We start from the raw sequence: 23,261 nt of genomic DNA, 5'->3' as shown, positions 1-23,261 counted from the left end.
GCAGTCACAATGGTTCCTGAAGGAGAGGTAGAACTTTTCTGGATGAATGGTATCATTTGGTCTTTCTTGTGACCATGGCTGAGTCGACGACTTAATACATTGGCGTTTGAAAGACCGTCTACATATTTTATTTTGTAATTACATCCTTGCACTATTCGTCATTGCTGACAGTCGAATCCAATGATTTCCTGCTTTTCAGGCTATTATTTGTAATGTTAAGTTATCGGGACCTACCTTGGTTTTACTAGTTCCCAAACACACGAGCAAGAATAATACAATACCTTGACATCTTTGTGTACAACCATTCCATATAGCATCTATCTGTGCTCCGGGGGGCATCTTTACCCGAAACACTGCCTGCTGTCATCTGTTTCAATATGGTACCGTCTTTGCCGATAACATATTTCATGTTGTGATATTGCAGCATCTTCACAATGTTATGCTTTCAATAACGAATGCCAATTCGAGGGCTAGCGTGTTAAAGCGTTCGCTCGTCAAGCCGAAGACCCGGGTTTAACTTCCTACATGGGTGCAATGAGTGGAACCAAGTTTTGGTTTTCTTCTTGAACTATAACGATATGTCTTCTTGAATTATAACGCGGCGTAAAACTTCACTCACTCATTCACTCACTCACTCACTCTTGAGCCAGGAGTGCTCTAATCAACCCATACGTGTGTCCCGCTTGATTTTGGAGGAAAAACAAAGTGTTCAGTTTTACAATAAACTAATTTGTTATGCGTTGGTGATGAAATAATATCGTTATCTCTAAATATAAGAATCGATATTTCACCGAGTGTAAGAACACTTTCAATCTACCTCAATGACACTATGGTTTTCAGAGTAAATTCATGAAAACCCTGGGGAAAATAGATAACTGACAGAATATTTGTGTTTTTTCTTATCAAATACCACGATGATCTCACGTCGGGACCTGTGCCACTCATTTAAATATCAGCGTTGCAGGTCACGTGATGAGATAAACATGTTATTTGACAAAGTCAACATATAATATTTAGCAAAAGCCCTCGAGATACACACAGTCACTTGTGTCTGGTACATTGATCCTGCTTGACTGGATGGAACCTAATACCATGCATTGCGCTCTTAAGTAGCGCACAAACTGACCTGCAGTCTAAACTAAACCACTAAATAGTTAACCTTCCTGGTCTCTCGATAGATATGCATGAGAAGGGGTCGACAGTAATTGTTGGAGATTAGATACACAAATAAGTCCAGAGTCAAGGGAATCCTGGAATCGATTGGTCCTTAGTTTTCATGTTCCTCCAATGAAGTACAATGATTGATGAAGATTTGAACTTATGTATTTTCCTTTAACCGTGGATGTAAATGTTGTCGAGATACATCTTTCACATATCTGCGACGAAGAAGGTTATATATAAAAGTAAGAATTATAACGTAAATGTATTTCACATCTCATAAAATGTTTTATGTGAAGGCATCATTATTGACAGAATGTCACAACTATAACAAAGCATTGTTGCCGGCGTGTTGACCATGCTGGTTTTACAAACGGTCAGTCAAAACTACAAGTACCTGAGTACCCTTTAATACATTCCACCAGGTGACTTTACCGTTAGCGTGACACCGCTGTTTGATGTTGGCAGTCTTTGTGAATTTCATTCCATCATTATGATGTGGTGTATAGAGCCTTTGCCCATTGAGCGGAAGGTCAGTGCGAATGTTCGATCCTCGGCCGCATCACACCAAAAGACGTTAACAGATGGTATTGGCGCACGCATTTGGGGGATAAAAGAAGGCCTTCTAGGCTAGGAGTCAGTACATTGTGCATATACATGTGAAAACGGCGGCATGGTACAAGAATAGGCTTGAAAGCCGACGTTAGTCAGGACTGGCTATAGTACAAGCGGCCACACACACACACGTGTTTGTACATGTACGTCGGTACGTACGTGCAATAATCTAACGCAACTTTAACCCCAGTTCACCTCGTTATGATTATGGAAAGGGCTTTGTCAATTATATTTCCATACATTCATCAGAGGCCGTATTTTATTCCATACCAGCACTTGTTGAAGTAGCCCACAATTCCCATGTCGGGTGAACAACATATCAGTATAATTATACAATACAAACCATTTCATTTTTCGTCCTCATATCGCTTCACTTAACTGATTATGTTTTATCCAAAGTGTATGCATGCGAGCGTATTTATTTAATATTGGCTACTTGGTACTCATTTCTTGTTTTATTTCAACAGAGGCCCATATTACTCATGCATTCAGTGGCATATCGATTACTACGTTATTAGCTTTATTGCGTATCTTTACTTATGTTTCAGGTCGCTAATGTAGTTAGAATGTGGGCGTAAGATCCTTCTCTGATAGTCAATAATATTTCTTGAAATAGCATCAAACCAATTTATTTTCCCTCCAATGCCATTTCAATATTGTAATAGAATATATTAATATATTTATTATTGTGTTTATATTCTGTACAAATCAACGCGTATCTTAGTTCAGTACTCAACGTGGCACTCACAGCTTTTGTTAACTGTGTAACATATGTGCAGCAGACAATTCGTGTAGGAAGTCGAGTTATATAGAAATGTGATGTATATTAATATTGAGTACTAAACGATACCAATCTTTTAAAATGAGTGCATAGTTCTTGTAAGCGAGCGAATGATTCATAAAATTTGCACGGGGGCGAGTTTAGTAACTGTTTTATTCATTAATTTACTTGTTGTTATAACTTTTTTTCGTCGTGTGTGAAATAAACAGGCATATATCAACGCGATCCACAACAAAATTCAATTAAGTTTAGCAGAATAATACTTCAAACTCTTCAAAAGTTGACATATTAATAAATGTTTATAATACCTTACATCGGTCTATCTTTAGAATTCAGTTCCACAAGGCTATCGAAGCGCTATTTGTTTATCATAACTCCCATAATTTATCATGGAATTACGACTGTCGTTGCGCTACGATCTCCTTGTGGAACGGGGTAACTGCACAATACCTTATGACGTATTTGTGGAATTTTATGCAAGACACACGGGCCATGTGACGTCAGCTTAGCAACAGGGTTGTTGGGGCCATCGTGTGTGAATACGCTCTACACAGTGACCTATCATCTCTACATGCAATGTCGTTGAATACGCCCAGGGACGTTGAGAGTTTTCAATAATTGTTCGTGAAACATGTTCCCGCAGTACATAAACAGGCTCTCTGGTATAACCAAATGTGTAATACAGCGTAACGTTTATTAAACGGGGGATCTCTTCACGTGAAAGTAATAAAAAATATTTCAACATGTCAAGACAGCGGTATGTGTTTAAGATAACCACCGATGGTACGAGGTTGATGAAAAGTCCTGTTGAAGGATGGAAATCTCGTACACCCATAACAGCTTGATGTATTTTTAAGTACAAAACACACCCTGCTCACAGGCCGCATCTGAAGCAAATCACCAACCCGGCATCATATTTCAGCAGGTGAGGTGGTGAGGTGAAATGGGGTTTAACGTCGCGTCCAAGATTATTGCACTTATATAGCGACGTGCATGTACGTGTGTGTGTTTGTGTGGCTGCTTGTACTAGTCCGGACTGATGCCGATTTATAGTGCTAGCTCACTGAGATACCATGCCGCAGTTTAACATGAATATCCCACTCAGACACAGTATACTGACTCCGAGCCGACCAGTCCTTGTTTTAGCCCCTTAATGCCGAGCGCCAGACAGGGTAACAACAGGGTATAACGCGGCAGGGGATCGAACCCCGGACCTTCCGCTCTCCGGGCGGACGCTCTACCACTAGACCACGGAGGCGGTCATATTTCAGCAGGCATTAATAAAAATCATTTGAAAATGACGCGCGAGGATTAGTGCATAACTTCCTTTTAGGTGTACACCAAGTTTCATAATGATAACCTTTTAAAGTGCAATCTCAGCATGTTGACTGACGCCCCCTTGTTTTAGTTGCATTCATGAAGTGTGCTGAATCGGCTACGAAAGAAATGTTTGGACAGAGAGAATAAAACTGCCCTCATTTGTGCTGCAGAACGAACATATTTTCTAAACGTTTTTTTCGGGAGTACTGCTGTGTAGTGTCGGCCAACAAACACATTGTTTGAGCACCTTTGGTGAGTGGCGGGTACGGCACGTAGGGCAGGACAAACTGAATTTACCCTTTTTGCGAACATCTGGTGTCATCATATGACGGCGGCCTGTGAATCGATCCTGGGCCAGACGAATCAGTGCTTGATATTATGTGAAACGCTCCACACCCTCGGAAAACGATGACACAAGTCAGAGTGTCCACCACCTAATCCATTATGGCGCTTCGTACGATAAGAATAGGTTGCTATAGACCAACGCCAACCCTGAATCTCCACGGGCTTATTGCGGCAATGACATTACATTGTGAGTTGGAGGTTTGCTGTCGGGGAAATGATAGGCGAGGTCATTAAACGGCCAGCATGCCGTCAAGGGAAAGAAGCTTTCAAATATCGCTTCTAGTCAAATGTACCGTGTTAACATATGAACCTTGTCCCCATTTCAATAATCCCCTAACTGTAATTAGATTGAAGAAAAAAGAGTGTTCCTCGGAGGTTCCCTCTGAATGACAGTTTATGCCAGATGATGCTGGCTGATGGTTCGTATAGAGAGCCCGTCACATGCATTGTCGTATAATGATCCTACCAGTTCATCCGTATTGCTTTATTAATAAGTATCTTGATTAGATCTTGGAACCTAAAGCTGAATTGGTCACAACAAACTTATCTGTTCCAAACCTAAAGGGGCTTGGGAAATCGATTGGTATTCATTTTATAGCGCTGTCATTTCTGGAATGATTCTGGGTGTCTTGTTGTTGTCTTCCGATGTGAGATTGTGCATCCACGTGATGAAGCAGTTCCTTGTCTATGATGTCACAGACACCGACATTGTGACAAGCTTCTGTATTGATAAAAGTGTTTTTCCCCATATAAATAAAGCGACAAAACCCTTTCCATATCCAATTGAAATCTCTGCATGAAGCAGAGTCGATTGTACAATTCCGACTATATCATGAACATGTGTTTATGAATCAATATTCAAATTGTAATGATATCAGGTGTTCGCGAAATGGCGAGCGTATCCTGCCCCACCGGTTGCACCCGTCACAACCACATGCAAAGGCAAGTCAATTGTTCACCCCCAAAATATGGGGACGTGTGGTAAAAGTCAAAATAGGCAATTGCATCGGACATCATTTTTGTCACTGATGCGTCAAATTTGGAAATGTCCTCGATTTGGAGCTATGTTCCCCAACTTGCCAGTGACTGCAAACCATCAGTAAGCCATGTTGCAATTACACAAACAAACTCCAATACCCGTCAAATATCAGATTATTTCACGTGAAGGATTCCATCAATCAATCATGTGCATGAGTACGGTTTTGAACGCTTTGTACCATTATACTTACCACATGATTCATGGAGGAGGAACCCGTTCTGGTTAGAATGACAACCTATGCTGGTCGGGAACGACTTAATTGATCGGACGGTCATTCTCGGCGGCACAGTTTTATGTTAAATGTAATTCACTGGTTTGTCTGGTCCATCATTTACAGGCTGTTGGACTTCTGTTGAGTAGTTAAACAATACGCAGACACGCACATACGCGCTCATACACACACATTAAGATTTCGTTATCCACTCCAATCAGAAAATGTTAAGTAGTTCATAGGTTACAAGGCCAATCCTTTTGTTGCTTCTGAATAATGTTTTGAGCATAGATCTTATGAAAATGACGCTAAGTGACGGAAATCATGACATGGATGCTGATTGAGTTACCTTTTCGTTTACATAATATCTGGTAGATTACTAGGTCAATGTCATAACCAGCTTAACCGGTCAATAATACTGAATAACCACTGACGATGACTAACACTGAAGTAAAGGGCATGTGATCAACAAACCAGTGTAGACAGTCTTTCCCAGATGATCAGTATTAAGGAGCTCGAGTTTCACTCATATATCCCTTGCTTTGAAACAAGTTGACGAAGATATATAATGACAAATATTAATGGATTTAGTTCCGTATCTAATTTCTGGAAAGGTCATAAGTAAACAAAAGTTAAATAGCCTGCCATATCTTTCTACATAACATGATTAAAGGGCACATGGTAATTGAAATAACGCTCAACTACAGCTGTGCGCACAGAAACCAATAGGTGTCACCAGAAATCATCTAGAGTCAACATGAGTCAACGGGAAGTCATTAGAAGTTAACAGTAGTCAACCACAGATCGTCATAAGTCATGAGGAGTCAACAGGAGTCCACAGGAGTCAACAGACGCCATCAGGGACTAACATGAGTCAGCAGAAGTCAGCAAGAGTCAACAAGAGTCGACAGAAGACAACAGGAATCAACAAAAGTCGGCAGAAGCCAACAGGAGTCGACATGAGTCAACAGAAGTCAACAGGAATAAACACGAGTCATCGGGAGTTAACAGAAGTCGACAGGAATAAACACGAGTCATCGGGAGTCAACAGAAGTCAACAGGAATAAACACGAGTCATCGGGAGTCAACAGAAGTCAACAGGAATAAACACGAGTCATCAGGAGTCAACAGAAGTCGACAGGAATCAACAAAAGTCGACAGAAGTCAACAGAAGTCAACAGGAATCAACAAAAGTCGACAGAAGTCAACAGGAATCAACAAAAGTCGACAGAGGTCAACAAGAATCAACAGGAGTCGACAGAGGTCACCAAGAGTCAATCGGCGTCAACCGGAATCATCAGGAGTTCCTGCGAAATCTGATGAAAAGGTGTCTCGATCAGTGAGAAATAGTGTGCAGTGCCATAGGACAGTCTGTACTAGGTGACTATGTCTTAGTATTAGCAATCAAAAGGAATCAATACTGGTGGCAAAGAGCTAATTTTCCCTTATGTCGCTGACTGTACTGTTTCAGTGCATAGTGCCGTGCTCGTTTAGAACCAAAGTCCGCTCCTACTGGATACGATACTCACTGAGGATACACAGTGCTGGTCGCTGTATAGTCAGAATCTATACTGAACCGCAAAAGAAACGTCACCACGGATAGATATATGAGAAACCTTATTTGTGCAAAATCTGTGTCGACACATGAAATGGATGAGGCGGTTGATGAAGGCCATAGGCGCTTGAGCCCACACTCTGAGGAACTTCTGACGCAGTTCAGCTGCTGTTGTCGGCCTTGTGGGCACGGGCGTTATCATGCTAAAACTCGTGGTTGCGGCGACGTGCCAAATGAGGTATGGCGTGTGGTCTCAAGACTTGATCAATGTACCTCGCTGTTGTGACACCATTGCCTCTCTCTGGACCGATGTCTGAAAGACCACAGGGCCGACCCTCTGTGCAAGACCAATTCCACCCCACACCATGATGCTCGGACCACCCCACGTGTCTCTCTCGACAACACAAGCATTATAATACCGTTCCCTACGGCGTTTCCAGACTCCCTCTCGATGACGTGTTGTCAGAATGGGTTCTCAGTGCGGCCAGTGACAGTGGAGATGTTTGCTCGTCAATCGTCGACGCACAGTGTCCGCACTAATGTCCCCATTTCCGCAGCAGTAACAGCGATCTTGAAGATGCTGTCGCACAATCTGACGATCCTGACGTCGGGTGGTGACCCTTGGTCTTCCACAACATCTGTAGTGTTGGTGGTCTGGTACCGTTGCTGGAGCCTGTATATGGTCCATACGTCGACTTGAAATGCATTGGCTACTTGCCGGGCGGTTTGTCCAGCTTGAATTCGTCCAAGGGCTTGGTATCGCTGATTTCTTGTCGATCTTGGCGTGTGGTAGCAATTCAATAACGAATGAATGTTATGTGCATTTCAATTTGCACGGAACTCACGTGCATCGGATTACCATGGCCGTTGCCGTGATGCGTTTGGGCGATCGGTTTTATTGTCATCTGCTTTGCTTTTTTTATCATCAAATTTATCTTTTCCGGCCAAGGTAATGTTAAACTTTGGCAAAAATTACCCAGATATTTAAATGACAACTTTTCATGCAATGTTACTTGCGGTTCAGTATATATCAGGGACAGTATATGCTAGAAATGACTGTCGGGGACGGAGCACGTCACCACCGGTGCTGGTTAAAATCTTATGGCCCTGTTACATTACAACGTGTCACAGTAACTTGCCCCTTGCGTGTAAAAGACAGTTAGTACGCTGTCATAGAAAAAACATGATTTTGGTACCGTATACATAACGAGAATTTGCTGTATATGTAACGCATGTCCAACGTATCAGTGACTTATACAGCTTATTACAGCATATAAAAACGTATTGCCAGCGTGTGTCTGGCGTGTTCAAGGTATGCCCAGCGTATGCCCAGCGTATGAGTAACGTATGACTAGCGCGCTCAGCGTCCTGAAAGTGCCTAAAACGGGACGTGTAGGTAAAGTATATCTAGCGAATGTAACGTACCTCTAACGTGCAATCATACCTCTATACGTTCCCGTACGCTGAATATTTTGTGGATGCACCAAATTAATTTTAAGCCTCGGCGTACTACAAGTGCTTTTAACGTATACAACTTACACCTAACTTATCCATAGCGTGTTTCAGCGTTGCCGGCGTTTTGGCAAAATTTCTCATTCGACGCCATACGTTACTGCTATACTTTGTAGTTGTGGCAGGGCCATACAGCCGATTGTAGATTTGGTTGCAAACTGTTGCGCCATTCTATGCGATGGGTCAGCAATTACCTTGTTACATCCAAACATGAACAGTCAATTTATCTGTAAGAGTGCCTGGTGTAATGTGCGTATTCCCGGGTCCTGGTTTATGTTAGTCAGCAGATATTAATGTCCACTCTCGTCTTTGTGTTTATATACATTTCAATGAAAACCATTTCCTAACTTATCGCGGCTATATTTAATATTCAAACTTTATTAAAAAATGTTTTGTGGCAACTATCATTACATGTTCGGTCCAGTTTATCTTATGGGAAAATATATTAAAAGTGAGATCTGATTTCGGTTCATCTACATAATATTCATAGTGGTAGTGAATCAACTGACATAACTACTGTATTTGTAGTATATTAGGTGAAACAATATAATTATTGGAGCAAAAAAACCCGATGTTATTATTGAATCTAGTCGAGAGTACAGTCATGGCATAAGGTGCGAAACATTATACCGCATCGAACATCATAACTGGATATTATACATTCACAAGTAGTGACAAAGACAACTATATATGTTAACAAAGACAACTTTGTATGCGAGGCCAGTAAGTTAACTGAGGGAGTAGTCTGCCTTAACCAAGCATCAGTACTCTCAACTTCAGGCTTGACTCTAAAATATGAAGCCATGTTCACTCTTCTAATGTACTCGATTCCAAAGCCCCATAACAAACCGTACAAAGAGAGATATATTGTTGGGTCCAGTAAATGGACCACCAAATTCCTGTTTCAAAGATTAACCATACTCCATAATATAATCAAGGAAGGACTTTCTATATACTCACTGAAAGTATTTGAGAAAAGTTGAATTAATGCAGTTCGGGTTTACAAAAACTCAAAGGATTTCTTTGACTTTTTACAATTTCAGAAAAGAATCAAATGCAGTTCTGCCATATATATATATAATTCAAATTTGTACACCACTATCCCACATGACAATCTTACGGGAGAAAGAAAACGTGCTGACCATGGATACAGTTTCATGTCTGTCGTCAGAGGTTCAGGTCAATTTGTCAAAAATCAAAGCAAATGACATCTGAAGTTTACCAAGAAAACAATATGTGAAATGCTGAACTTCCTCATTGACAACTTTTGTGGGAAAGACATTTAGGCAAGAAGAAGGCCACCCCATGGGCACCAATAGTGCTCACCTTCTTGCTGATCTTTTTCGTTACGAATTTAAATCGGAAACTGTGCTCGGATTGGCAAGGTCAAGAGAAGGTAATTTGGCCAAGACGTTTATCGATGATCTGATATCATTCAATACCAATAAAATAGTCAATTCCCTTCCACTGATTTACGGGCGGTCGGGTAGCCTAGTGGTTAAAGCGTTCGCTCGTCACGCCGAAGACCCGGGTTCGATTCCCGACAAAGCGGCGTAAAACCATACTCACTCACTCACTCACTCACTCACTCCACTGATTTACCAACCTGAACTAGAAATAAAGGAGATTTGGAGTGTCAAATTACTCTACACATGACCATATGACAAGAGGGATGACGTCAACCTTCCAATAGTCAACTTCCGTTATATGCCGATATGCCAACAGCTCAAGCCTTTCACAACTTATGAGATGCAATCGAGCACGCTCTTTCTACAAAGATTTCAAAGAACGTCTTACGACTTTTGCTCAAAAGTTGTTTAAAGTTACAACAATCAAGGCCTCAGAGAAGCATTTTATGGAAGACATGTGGAGTAAATTTCAAACTTGCCGCACTAGTGACAGAAGTCATGTCCGATGCAATTCTCTATTTTGACACATACACGTTTTGTGTTTTGATTTTTTGTGCATGCAGTCGTATTGATATAAGTCTGTTACTTGATCTGTGTGGAAGTTCATGAATCTTTACCTCGAATGTATGGATATCTCGAAGTTACAACACTGGCTGGGGTCGAAATAAAGGGGTTCGACTGCGGTCATCATATTCAGCTCAGCCAACATATGAGAGTCGAGGGACTTAAAACCGCGGCGAGAGACGCCATGCATGAATGGGCTTCCTGACATTGTGTCCACCCGCCCCTTTGTGAGGGGCGCCGTACACATGCCGTACATGTACTTCTGGATTGCAGCTCAACTCAAGAATGTGCGCACTCTGTGGTCCCAAAATCAGCTCCTTCTTACAGTGCCACCAGTGAAGACATCATCATTCGGCATGAGATTCTTCGCCTACACAGCAAGCTCCAAATGGAATGAACTCCCTCTCTCCTTAAAAACTTCGTCATCACTCTCCTGCTGAAAGAAAAACATCAAGACCCACCTGTTCAAAAATACTCTCACTGACTCTTAAGGTTCATTTGCAGCGCAAAGAACACTTATGCACAGCGAATGACGCGCTTTGCAAATGTATTGATTGTTATTGTTATAACTCTGTGTTACACAACAATATGATTACCGTAACTCAACGAAAAATCACTTATTTTCACACATTCGTTACGGTGGAATACTTGTATAGATCACAGTGATGTCGTTGTTTTATTATTGCTATATAATTAAAGGCACCCTTAACAATAATATAGAACATCGCGGCTGTATGACAATTACCGAGGTAAATGAGGAAGAGGAGAAAATATACATCAGTGCACACTCATGATATGAGATGACATATGCTTCGGATTATTAAAGAATAGCCTATTTCCAATGCATTGAAACATATGGGACATAATTTGCAAAATGGCTGCACATGAAAAACCGTAAAAACAAAATGAGAATTAATTATAACACGTTTACGTTGTAATTTGTCGACCCAGGATCAGCTGCCAAGTGCTTCTCCGCTCCGCTGAGGATGATCAGTGCTGGTCGTAACGAATACGAAACGATGGGAGAGTTGAGCTATACATCGTTATTATCGCAGTAAATATGTCTCAATGCCTAGTGTAACTAATATAAATAGTATACGAAATGATGGGCATGTTGAAATAGTCATCGCTTTTATCGTTTTCATGCATGTGATATGTGAAGACAATGGTTATCTTGAACAGATACTTATTAACCCCGTGTGAGCTTCATGAGAGGCTGCACGTATGAAATGAATTTATATGTGTAAATTATCGGCAAAAGGTCAGCACGCGTGTAATGTGATGGCACTGTTATTACTGTTAGATCCTATCCGAAGTCATAAGGATGCTTGCTGGTATCCATTTGTAAACACGTGAACCATCTCCGTGTATGAGAGTGTTCTTGCGACTGATGATATAAAGCGGGGGCACAGAAAATAATACTGTAACACTATAACTAAAATCTTCAAACTTACGGCGCAATATATCCAACAAAAGAGAAGGTATTATCCATTTTACGACTTGTGGTATATTGCTCACGACAAAGGGAAATATGTAAATGCGTTTTTCGATTTGCGAAACACAAACAATATATTATTACTTTTACATTCCAGATAACTACTTTATGCATATGAGGTTACACAGGTCTACAAGTCAAACACTGTAAACTTCTGTATGCCAAACTGCATACGGAGAGTAGTTCCCTATATGGCAACACAGTTATATAATGTATGAATTGAACAGTTAGATCACAATTAACAAAGACTTTTTATGCCTATCTTAGAAAAACGTTGATACTTTAACGTAAAATGCTAACGTACATCTAGTCGTTTGTAATAATCCTCGGATCAGGCAACATAACTGGTTCTAGCGACAGTCGATGAACAGCTTCTACTGTCCGCATTTTCCGCAGTGAATATAATTAGAAGATGTAGGTTAGATATACGCCATGATATCCCATGTAATTTAGCACATGTCTATCGGCCGAAACTGCAAATATACACAAAGAAAAAAGTTAAGCACACCCTAATATATCTTATTATTGTTTGGTCCCAATATTTGTAACAGTCATGGAAGATATAATTACGGGAAGAATTTATTTTCTCGAGATAATGTAATCAGTCATGCGTGACGACAGATCGCATGGTATGCCCGTACAGCATGCTACCTCGAATCTCTTGAAGCAGTATATCCAATCGTTAAAATTGCTTTCTTAAGCTCGGTTTTCAACAGTTATTCCATAACATTGTGTGACCATGGCACGAAGGCGATTATCAGACGCAACACGATGGCAAATTATCGGCATGCATAACGCTGTAATGTCTTGTAATTTCATTGGTCGGAATTTGGGGTATCATCACACTGTCGTAAGCCGTTTAGTCGAGAAACATGCTCAGACTGGTGATGTGCAGGAACGTCCCAGATCCGTAAGACCTCCTGTGACGACACATTGTGAAGACAGGGGCCTTCTTCTTCTCATACGGCGAGAACCCACTTTAACAAGTACTCGTCTGAAACAGCTGTGGTTGCCCAATCGTCGTTGCAGCACAAGAAGGACCGAGGGGCTAGATGAGTCCCTTATTGAGAGATCACAAAAAAACTGCTCGTTTAGCATGATGTATTGCGCGACAGATCTGGAATCTGAAAACTCTCATGATTGCATGTTGGATGTGGTCACCAGAAGGGGCAACTTAACCGGGGATCAGTACATCCGGGACGTTTTGAGGCCAGTCGTCGTTCATCATTTTGACAACCACCCTCTTGCTACTCGACCTCAGTACATGGATGACAATGCCAGGCCTCATCGTTCATATGCAGTCGTGGATAACATGAGGGCAAATGCAATAACGACTCCACCCTGGCCAGCAATGAGCCCAGATTTAAACCCCTTAGAACATGTTTGGCATATTCTGGGTCTACGCATACATGGCACGAGATCCTCCTGTACAAGATTTACGCCAATTGGAAGCAGCATTGCATCAGGAGTGGTTGTTGTTGACCCATCAACAGATCCATTGTCTAACTGACCTGTGAAAATCCGGGGTAGAATAGATCTTCAGCAACCCATGCTTGCCGTAAAGGGCGACTATGCTTGTCGTAAAAGGGAACGGGATCGGGTGGTCAGGCTCGCTGACTTGGTTGATGCATGTCATCGATCCCAATTGCGTGGATCGATGATCATGATATTAATCACTGGATTGTCTGGTCCAGACTCGATTATTTACAGACCGCCGTCATATAGCTGGAACATTGCTGAGTGCGGCGTTAAACAACAAACCAACCAACCAACCATTGTCTGACTGGAGGCATAAGACGTAGGGTGGAATGCGTCATCCGGGCACGTGGCGGTTATACCCGCAACTGATCTGTTTCACGTGTCGTGTCAAGGAGAGACTTTAACGAAAATTTTCACATGAAACAGCAAACATAACTCGTGTTCTTAATCCTGCAGCTCCATGCTTTTTTTAGGTATTATCTGAGGTCAAAAACAGTACCTGTGTTACCATGATGTTTGTGTCAGTACATTTTAATCACAACTCACTAATATCTTCTTTATTTGTTGTCAAACCTATCCGATGACATTGGTATCGCCCAGCTCCTGTGGTCAGTCATCCCATGCCTTGATTTTTGCCATTTGTCATGGTTTAGAAATAGGGGTGTGTATGGTTATCGTTCTATATGGCTGACATGTTGCGAAGTATACCGTTAACTCACTTGCTACACATCATTAATTTGTCTGTAACTTCACACTATTTAAAGTTAATGAACTCCGCCCTGCCCAACCCGTCTTGGGTCTAACACTTGTGCGTTGTTACCCAGTGTCCGTATGTTCTAAACACATAGCACGGCCTTGTTAACACTGACCATAACGCACACGAATATAGCGTCATATGAGCAACCAGTGCTGTGTATATACCCTCACTCAGGACACCATTGTTCAATATTATTCCGAGTAGATGCTGGAAATTTGTGAATAAGGACGACTGTGGGAGAAAATTGTGGGACACCTTTGTGTTTTGTTTATTTGTTCGTTTTTCCTGGTGTTTAAGGCAATACATTACATACATTCAACTAAGTCACCGAGGCTGCGAACTCGATCCATTACTCGCCTCTTAATACAGGCATGGCTTACTGGGGACCTATCTTCTTAATCGAACACTACTGGGTTACGGTCAAAGTTTATTCCCTGAGTCGCTGACTCGCCGACTTTAAGACACCGAAGTTTCTTCTATCTGCCATTTTATTACGCCATGCAAGATACTTTGTTTCTCTTAGGAAACATCCCCACAGACTGATGGAAGTTGACTATTGTGCGAAAAAATCGATTTATGGAAACCATAAACTTTTCATCAAGCACAACATTAAACAAAAATCAATCTGAGAAGCTGTCGTCCTCTGAGTATTAACATTCAGAATACTAGTGTAGGTAATGGAGTGAAATTTGATTATTGTGAGACTAAAGTCCTCAGTGTTGCCGATACATGACATGAAAGTGCTCCACGCAATGGAAGTTCCTATCCAAGATCTCCTAATGGTTATTGTGCGGGTCTGCGATAGATAACGTGTGGGCCCCGGCTTTTTCCAACAGAGTTTTCGTATATAGCCCACAGAAATTTGAGTCAAATGAATATATATATATATATTGAAGTCACAATTCTGTAGGTATATATATATACCCACAGAATTGCGACTTCAATGAACACAGAATTGTGGATTAATTTACCCTTTCTATTTGCCATAAAATTGTGAGTTAGATGCCGCTATCCCTTTGCAACATGATTGTGAGTTAAATTACCCTTTATTTTTGCCACAGAACTGTGATTTTAATGACCCGATTTTAGCAATATTCCAGCAATGTGACTGACGGCTGGAGGACACCAGAAATGGGCTTCATACATTGTACTCATATGGGGAGTCGAACCCGGGCCTTCGGCGTGACGAGCGAACGCTTTAACCTGTAGGCAACCAACCCCATCATCCCTGCTTTGATTGAACGCAATAGAGCATGCTGAACTGTTTCAGTAATCATTGGGAGGAGCCATGAACATTTATAAAAAAGCGAGGGAGGGATGCAGGGGTAATTACTTTCAAAACGATAAAATGGTTTCCTTTTCATCATCATTGAAAAAATCATGTGTGGCCATTTGTTAATTAGACTTATAGTGAAGGCTTGAACCCCGTGGATATGAGTTTCACGTAGCCGACTGACATTTACAACTTGTACTTGTCACTTAATTAAATATTGTGATTCTTGATTTGATCTTGGCACTTTGATCATGGTTTTTTTTCATTTTGAAATATAGACTTAATCTCATTATTATCTTGGCCAGACTTGTAGTTTTGTCTAACAATACAGAGTTTCCAGTTTGAGCACCTGGTGTCATCATTAGTTTTCAGAGATCCATTCAATTAATTCTCCTCGCTATTTTTCCCTTTTGTGCGCACAATGGAATCTGGCAGATAATTCGAGTCCGGTTATTCTCTGGCGTGGATGTTTTATTTTGTCATTTTAAATTCTGAAATTTTGAAAATTGAAGGATGTATTTCAATGATTTTAATCCTCTACTTGCAGCATTTTCTGGTGTATCGTTGTCATGGTGATGGCTATTTTGCTTGTGACCGTCATCTACTGCCAGATGTCCGATTTCTACCGTTATCCTACCGTCACTAGCGTCAACGTCAGATACGTCGACGAGGAGGACTTCCCTGCCGTCACCATTTGTGATCTAAACGTCTTTAACAAAGAGTTTATGGATAAAATGGATAAACACACACAAATGGCAATGCCTTACCTAACTGAAATATCCGGAATATTTCATCTTGTTGGGAAGATATTGTTGGACAAGATACTGCAAAATGAAGGAATGCCACCATCGAATAAAACTGCAGATGACATTGTGGATGCATTATTAAGAGACGTAGAAAAAATGGTGGTTGAATCGGGATTAAAGTGTGCATGGGGGGATTACTATTGGGAAGACTGTGGGGACGCCTTGACCACACGGATTACAGAAATGGGTCTGTGTTTCACAATAAATACTCGGAACCTTACTCGTCGAAGTAACGGACACAAAATGAACGCGGTGAGCAACTCCTTGCGTGGCCTGAGTGCTCTTGTTACAACAGTCAGGAGTGATATACCATATCGTCTATACCAGTTTGAAGGATTCAAGGTAAGTTTCGTTACACGTTATTGAACATTTTTACGAAACCATTGCTATATCAAAGAAACGCAGCTCCAGGTGATTACATCATTGCCTCCAATTTACTCGTGTACTGATTTTTTCTTTCGCTTAATGGATATGAAATTACGACATGCATTAGCCTTGTCGCCTTTATTTTAGTTATCGGTTCGACAGAACGTTAACATTTCTTTACCGTTATTATAGAATGAATGAAGATGAGTTGACATTGATTTCATTTCTTTTTAAATTCGATGCGTCGTTTAGATACAGATGCCAGTACAATTATCAGTATCCATTGTCCATTAACAGTTTTACGAATTAACTTTGAAACCAAACTCAACTGCTTGAGGACAACTCAGTCCCTTTTAAATCTGCAGGCAATTTAGCTCTACATTGAAATCCCAGCAGATTCATATCGTAACTGCAAACATGTTGGTGACACACTGTTAACTCGACATTATTCAGTCCATATACAATGTGCGATGATGGAACTTGACTGTCCTGGTAGATTGGTGTCAATCATAAGGTCGGATAACACTACTCAACTTTTCTCAAACGTCGGATAACTCGATGATCAATATTAAACCACAAATGACAGAGACAGACTCATGTTTATATAAATGTGCAGTCCACGTAAATAATCAGACAAAAGTGTCGAAGGCAGTGCCAGGCACCACTTAAGTGTTGATTAAGAGCCTCCTTTCCACGAACAGCGAGATTAGCTGATGTACTAGTAAGTTCTGCATTAAGAGATCAATTGTTGAAAGATCAAACACGTCTGTCTCAATAGTAGATTTTACAGCATTAAATAACAAGTGTGCATCAGGCTATAGGTGCCGGTAAATCAGTTTAAGTTAGGCCAAACCAGGAAAGCTCTGCCACTGTGTGTACAGCACTGATCCTGTTTGGCCCCACATCATGGAACGTATGTACAACCTTCGCAGTTGACGGACTGACTGAACAGTGTAGGATGTACAAGGAAAGACACAGCGAGAACCCATACATAAAGCCGGTGTCCTGGCTTGAACTAACTTTAGACCAACTAATTCAATTATTCCCCGATGTTGACGGCACGCCGTGTCATTGAGCCTCGGAAAACCAAGTAATCAGTTTACCTGTCAATACACACACAGATATTCAGGTCTTAATGTTGTGTCATAAATTGATGTTGTTTTTAAGCAACACGGGTCGATATGAGCAAATACAGGCAAAGGGACCTTTCATCGCGTCAGTGATTGGTGTCATTGTTGTCAATGGGCAATAGTACCCGATAGCATATCGTGTGCAGGGCGCATCAGAATGGGTCCTGTATCGCGTATAGTGTTTTATACTGCCTACATGCAAATATATTCAGTTATACGCGTATTGTTTAATACAGTGCTGACGACAAGTCACTCACATGGAAAAAACGAAGGTGGTCATATTTGCAGATTTCTGGAGATCATATACGTACCTCTGGTAGCTAGCTTGCATGCATCTATCGATAATAATATTTCAACACGTCAATCAATGCAACGGTGATAACATCTGTTTACTACACTACACTAGTTTCAGCTGTGAAAATGGGAGGCATCGATTGCCGGTGCCGTATTTGATGACGTGCACCCTATGTCTATCAGCGTTATCTATTGTTCATCAAGGGGGTTTATTACAGAAAAATAATTAAAAATTGATTGAAAAAGGATGATTAATATATTTGTTCATGGCGCATTTTGTGTCAAGGAGGTTAACCTCTCTGCTGCCTCACAGGTTCATAATGGATGCAGTTTTTAATCTGCGTCATACAAGAATGTCATAAGCAATAGGTGTGTACATGTTTACGTTGTAAATTATGAATTTTGTGCATTGGTATTTCTGCATAGCATGTTCGCTACATTTGATAAGAATAACGGACAAATATGAACTATAATACGAGTAATTGATATTCTTTACACATGTCAATTCAATAACCATGCACAGAGACTGTGGTCCGTCCTAAACATAATTATTAATTATTTCACGAACAGGGAAACCAGTGTTACATATAGAAAGACTCGAATCAAAGTGAAAACCACACGTGACTTTGGAAGGTTCCTTTGTAATGTGCTGACCTGTACTTTTACTTTATAACAGTGTGAGCCATAACACGATCTTAATATATGTAACTGGGAATATTTCCAATGTACACATTCCTTCGATCAGGGGAACATGTAATAATATTTACAACGACTATAAGCAGAGGAATGCAATCACAGTGATTTCTCTTCGGCAACAACGTGCATATGAACTCACACAACATTGCAGTGGGATAGAAATATCGAATATACACCCAGATGGTAGCCCCATTGGTAATTAGACGATTGGTCTTGCAATCAGCGCCAATGCCCTTCTGAATCAATCACGTTGGGGTTGGGGATTATTTGGTTAATATTTTGGTGGTTTAATATGAATGCGGATCTTTAAATAACTTTTCTCTAGGCCTGTTACCCCTAGAACAGTTACAATTACAGTAGACAACAACAAATGATGTCTCATGTCTCCAGTCCCGTCTGGTCAGAATATCATTTCCAATTTAATTCACATGAATAATGAGACAATTTGTAAACACGTCTACTTTATAATGGCGACGTTCGCTGTATCCCATGGTATGCCCTTCAAGTGATGTATTCGTTAGTGGCAGCCAGTGATTTATGATGCTGGATAATTCATGTGAAAAGCAATAGGTCCATCGTACCCTGTCATGTTGAGATATTCCATACACCGAATGTAACGCTAGATGGACCGGTTTCTCTTTATCTACATATAGGTGGCATACGTTTCATAACCAGATGACAGAGATAAAGAAGACCCTGGAAATGACGTATCGCCATGTGTTTACGCTGCGTATCTGTAACAATTCCTTATTATTTTCTTATTTCCTTTCTATAAATATGGATGCACAATACCCTTATATCTCTGACTGAAGTTGATAAGGTAACACTGTCATAAATAATAGTTGATTATTACAGTAGCTACGCATGTACCGTGGGGATGACCGGAGAGTTGAAATTAATGAAAACACATGATACTGCCAAATTGTCTTTGGAGGAAGAATTCATATTACGCGTTTTGAACGTTTGTAATCTCGTATGTCTGGTATTCATATATAACTTGTACAGCGTAAACCCCGTTAAGCCGGGATAATATGTGGATCACAGTCAGTGAAATATGTTGATTCATAAATAAATCAACTGGACAGGGTCAGATGAATATGTCGAGTAATATATAGATCAACTGGACAGGGTCAGATGAATATGTCGAGTAATATATAGTTCAACTGGACAGGGTCAGATGAATCTGGTGAGTAATATATAGATCAACTGGACAGGGTCAGAGGAATATGTCGAGTAATATATAGATCAACTGGACAGGGTCAGATGAATACGGTGAGTAATATATAGATCAACTGGACAGGGTCAGAGGAATACGGTGAGTAATATATAGATCAACGTGACAGGGTCAGAGGAATATGTCGAGTAATATATAGATCAACTGGACAGGGTCAGAGGAATATGTCGAGTAATATATAGATCAACTGGACAGGGTCAGAGGAATATGTCGAGTAATATATAGATCAACTGGACAGGGTCCGATGAATATGTCGAGTAATATATAGATCAAATGGACAGGGTCAGATGAATATGTCGAGTAATATATAGTTCAACTGGACAGGGTCAGATGAATCTGGTGAGTAATATATAGATCAACTGGACAGGGTCAGAGGAATATGTCGAGTAATATATAGATCAACTGGACAGGGTCAGATGAATACGGTGAGTAATATATAGATCAACTGGACAGGGTCAGAGGAATATGTCGAGTAATATATAGATCAACTGGACAGGGTCAGATGAATACGGTGAGTAATATATAGATCAACTGGACAGGGTCAGAGGAATATGTCGAGTAATATATAGATCAACTGGACAGGGTCAGATGAATACGGTGAGTAATATATAGATCAACGTGACAGGGTCAGAGGAATATGTCGAGTAATATATAGATCAACTGGACAGGGTCAGAGGAATATGTCGAGTAATATATAGATCAACTGGACAGGGTCAGAGGAATATGTCGAGTAATATATAGATCAACTGGACAGGGTCAGAGGAATATGTCGAGTAATATATAGATCAACTGGACAGGGTCCGATGAATATGTCGAGTAATATATAGATCAAATGGACAGGGTCAGATGATTCTGGTGAGTAATATATAGATCAACTTGACAGGGTCAGAGGAGTGAGTGAGTGAATATTGCTTAACGCCGCATCAGCAATTTTGCAGCTATTCGCGGCGAGAAATGTCTTTTGTGTAATCAGATAGCAACCCATAGAATAAAAGTGATGTTGAAAATCACTAAAATCTCAGTCATGTATCACATTCAGAGGTGACAGGGTCAGAGGAATATGTCGAGTAATATATAGATCAACTGGGCAGGGTCAGAGGAATACGGTGAATAATATATAGATCAACTTGAGAGGGTCAGAGGAATATATCGAGTAATATATAGATCAACTGGACAGGGTCACTGGATTATGTCGAGTAATATATAGATAGTGTGTCCAGTGTCACTGGATTATGTCCAGTAATATATGGGTATTGTGGTTAGTGTCACTGGATTATGTCTAGTAATATATGGATAGTGTGGCCAGTGTCACTGGATTATGTCCAGTGATATATAGAGAGCGTGACCAATGTCACTTGGTTATGTCGAGTGATATATAGATAGTGTGGTTAGTGTCACCGGAATATGTCGAGTATTATATAGATTAAGTGGTCAGTGTCAGCGCAAGAGGTCGAATAATACACATATCGAGACAGATGGCGTGTTGGTATATAACGAGTACCCTTATGAGTGAGTGAGTATGATTTTATGCCGATTTTACCAATATTCCAGCAATATCACGGCGGAGATACAATGACATGATTAACCAATTCATCAGGCCTGAATACCCAATCTGAAGACCTAGACCTAATCTTCACCGGTATTATGGGTTAGTGAGTTAGTGTAGCTTTACGCCGCTTTTAGCACCATTCCAGCAATATCAAGGCGGAGGACATCGGAAATGGGCTTCACACATTGTACTCTGGTGGGGAATCGAATCCGGCTCTTCTACGTGACGAGCGAACACTTTAACAACTAGGCTACCCCACCGTTCCGCTACTCATATGACGGAACTACTGCTGTCAGATACACGTGTAAAAGAACAATGCAGGGGAGTTCCATTTAACGATGTTCTGAAGTATGTTCTGTGTGGTTGTTCATACCGAAATTATTCGGTTCCCTCTTTGCCTCTGTTTATATGCATGTGTTTGTTTGATTGATGATCATTATTCATAAGGTTGTGATAGTGCAGAGTTGCTTCCCTTAGGACTACCGGAATCCTGTGATTTTGATATCGCGTCCCGAGATTGTGTTGTTACGCTCTGGTTATGTTTCTAGGGTTTTGGATATCATACTCAGGATTGTGGGCTTCACAAATATTGTAATACTGTTCAAAGTCGAGTTAAACCAAACATTATTACCGAACAATGTCTAATATGCTCATGACATCGTCCATTGTTTTCAGGTTGTTCTCCACGACCATGATGAGGATCCACTGCCCCAGTCCCGGGGATTTGTCGTCGGTGCCAACTGCTCGTCAGAAGTCGAAATCACCAAAACTGTCGTAAGTTCGAACTGAAAGGTGTTCCTTAAGCAAGACATCATGCACATAGTTGATTATCTTTATGTCTTGTCATTTGCCTAAAAAACATGAAACGCTATAAACAACGGTATCCTTAATGCCGTTTCTACACCGCTGGTTGAAGACTTACGATTAAACTATGATATAATTTTAGCAAAAAGAAGAAAATATTTTATGGGAACCACTTGGGAAATCAGAGGCATATCTTGGAGGATTTTTTGTGATTTCTTTAAAAGGGGGTCATATCGTGTATCCATAGCAACACTGGAACTGCATGTCGTGTATTAGGGTTTGACATGTACGTGATGGTAGTATACCTGTGTCTTCTGTGGCAGTTGGGAATCTTATGGTCTTCTTTGTAATTAAACTGAAATTAGTTAACGTTGACCAAATGATCATAGTTAAGGCCATCACGGCTTAAATAGCGCATTGGCATTAATGTGATTGGCGTATTTAGAAACATGTTGCCGAACACATGTATATGCAGCCAAACTATACTAAATAAAGCTGGCATATATATCCCGATATGTAAATGATAGCATTGTTCATCATTCAAATAATTGCAGTTTTATATTCGTTCTACAATGTCGACCTCTTTAGTAGATTGTCGATTCGAATGGATCATCGATGATTGTTTCAGTTCACAATATACCCTATGAATCTATAAAAGTCAAAACGGCATTTCTCACGCGACGCTTTCATGGACATCCGAAACTAGTGACAGTGATGTCTCTTTCGTTTTGAATTAGTTACTCGATCAGTAATTTAAGCTAACAAATCATATCAATATTATGATTAAAGACGATGGAGTTTTGAATATAAATATCATTTGTGTTACTGACTATTTGACATGGTGGAATTGCCCTGAAGTAAAGGGTTAC

The 23,261-nt window shown here is 40.6% G+C and overlaps 1 protein-coding gene across 3 annotated transcripts in view; it reads left to right on the top strand.

Moving 5' to 3' along the window:
* LOC124136734 (amiloride-sensitive sodium channel subunit alpha-like) overlaps positions 1-23,261 on the top strand; it is a 101,783-nt gene that overhangs the window by 66,694 nt on the left and 11,828 nt on the right. For all 3 annotated transcript variants that reach the window (XM_048380609.1, XM_046502732.2, XM_046502730.2), the window contains 2 exons: positions 16,061-16,661; positions 22,264-22,362. In XM_048380609.1, coding sequence (XP_048236566.1) covers positions 16,061-16,661; positions 22,264-22,362 — 700 coding nt within the window. The remainder of the gene's footprint in view (positions 1-16,060; positions 16,662-22,263; positions 22,363-23,261) is intronic.

Source organism: Haliotis rufescens, unplaced genomic scaffold (assembly GCF_023055435.1).
Source record: "Haliotis rufescens isolate VD_foot unplaced genomic scaffold, xgHalRufe1.0.p SCAF_31, whole genome shotgun sequence".
Lineage (NCBI taxonomy): Eukaryota > Metazoa > Mollusca > Gastropoda > Lepetellida > Haliotidae > Haliotis > Haliotis rufescens.
The sequence above is the reverse complement of the archived record's forward strand: the minus strand, read 5'-3'. Positions and strand labels throughout refer to the sequence as shown.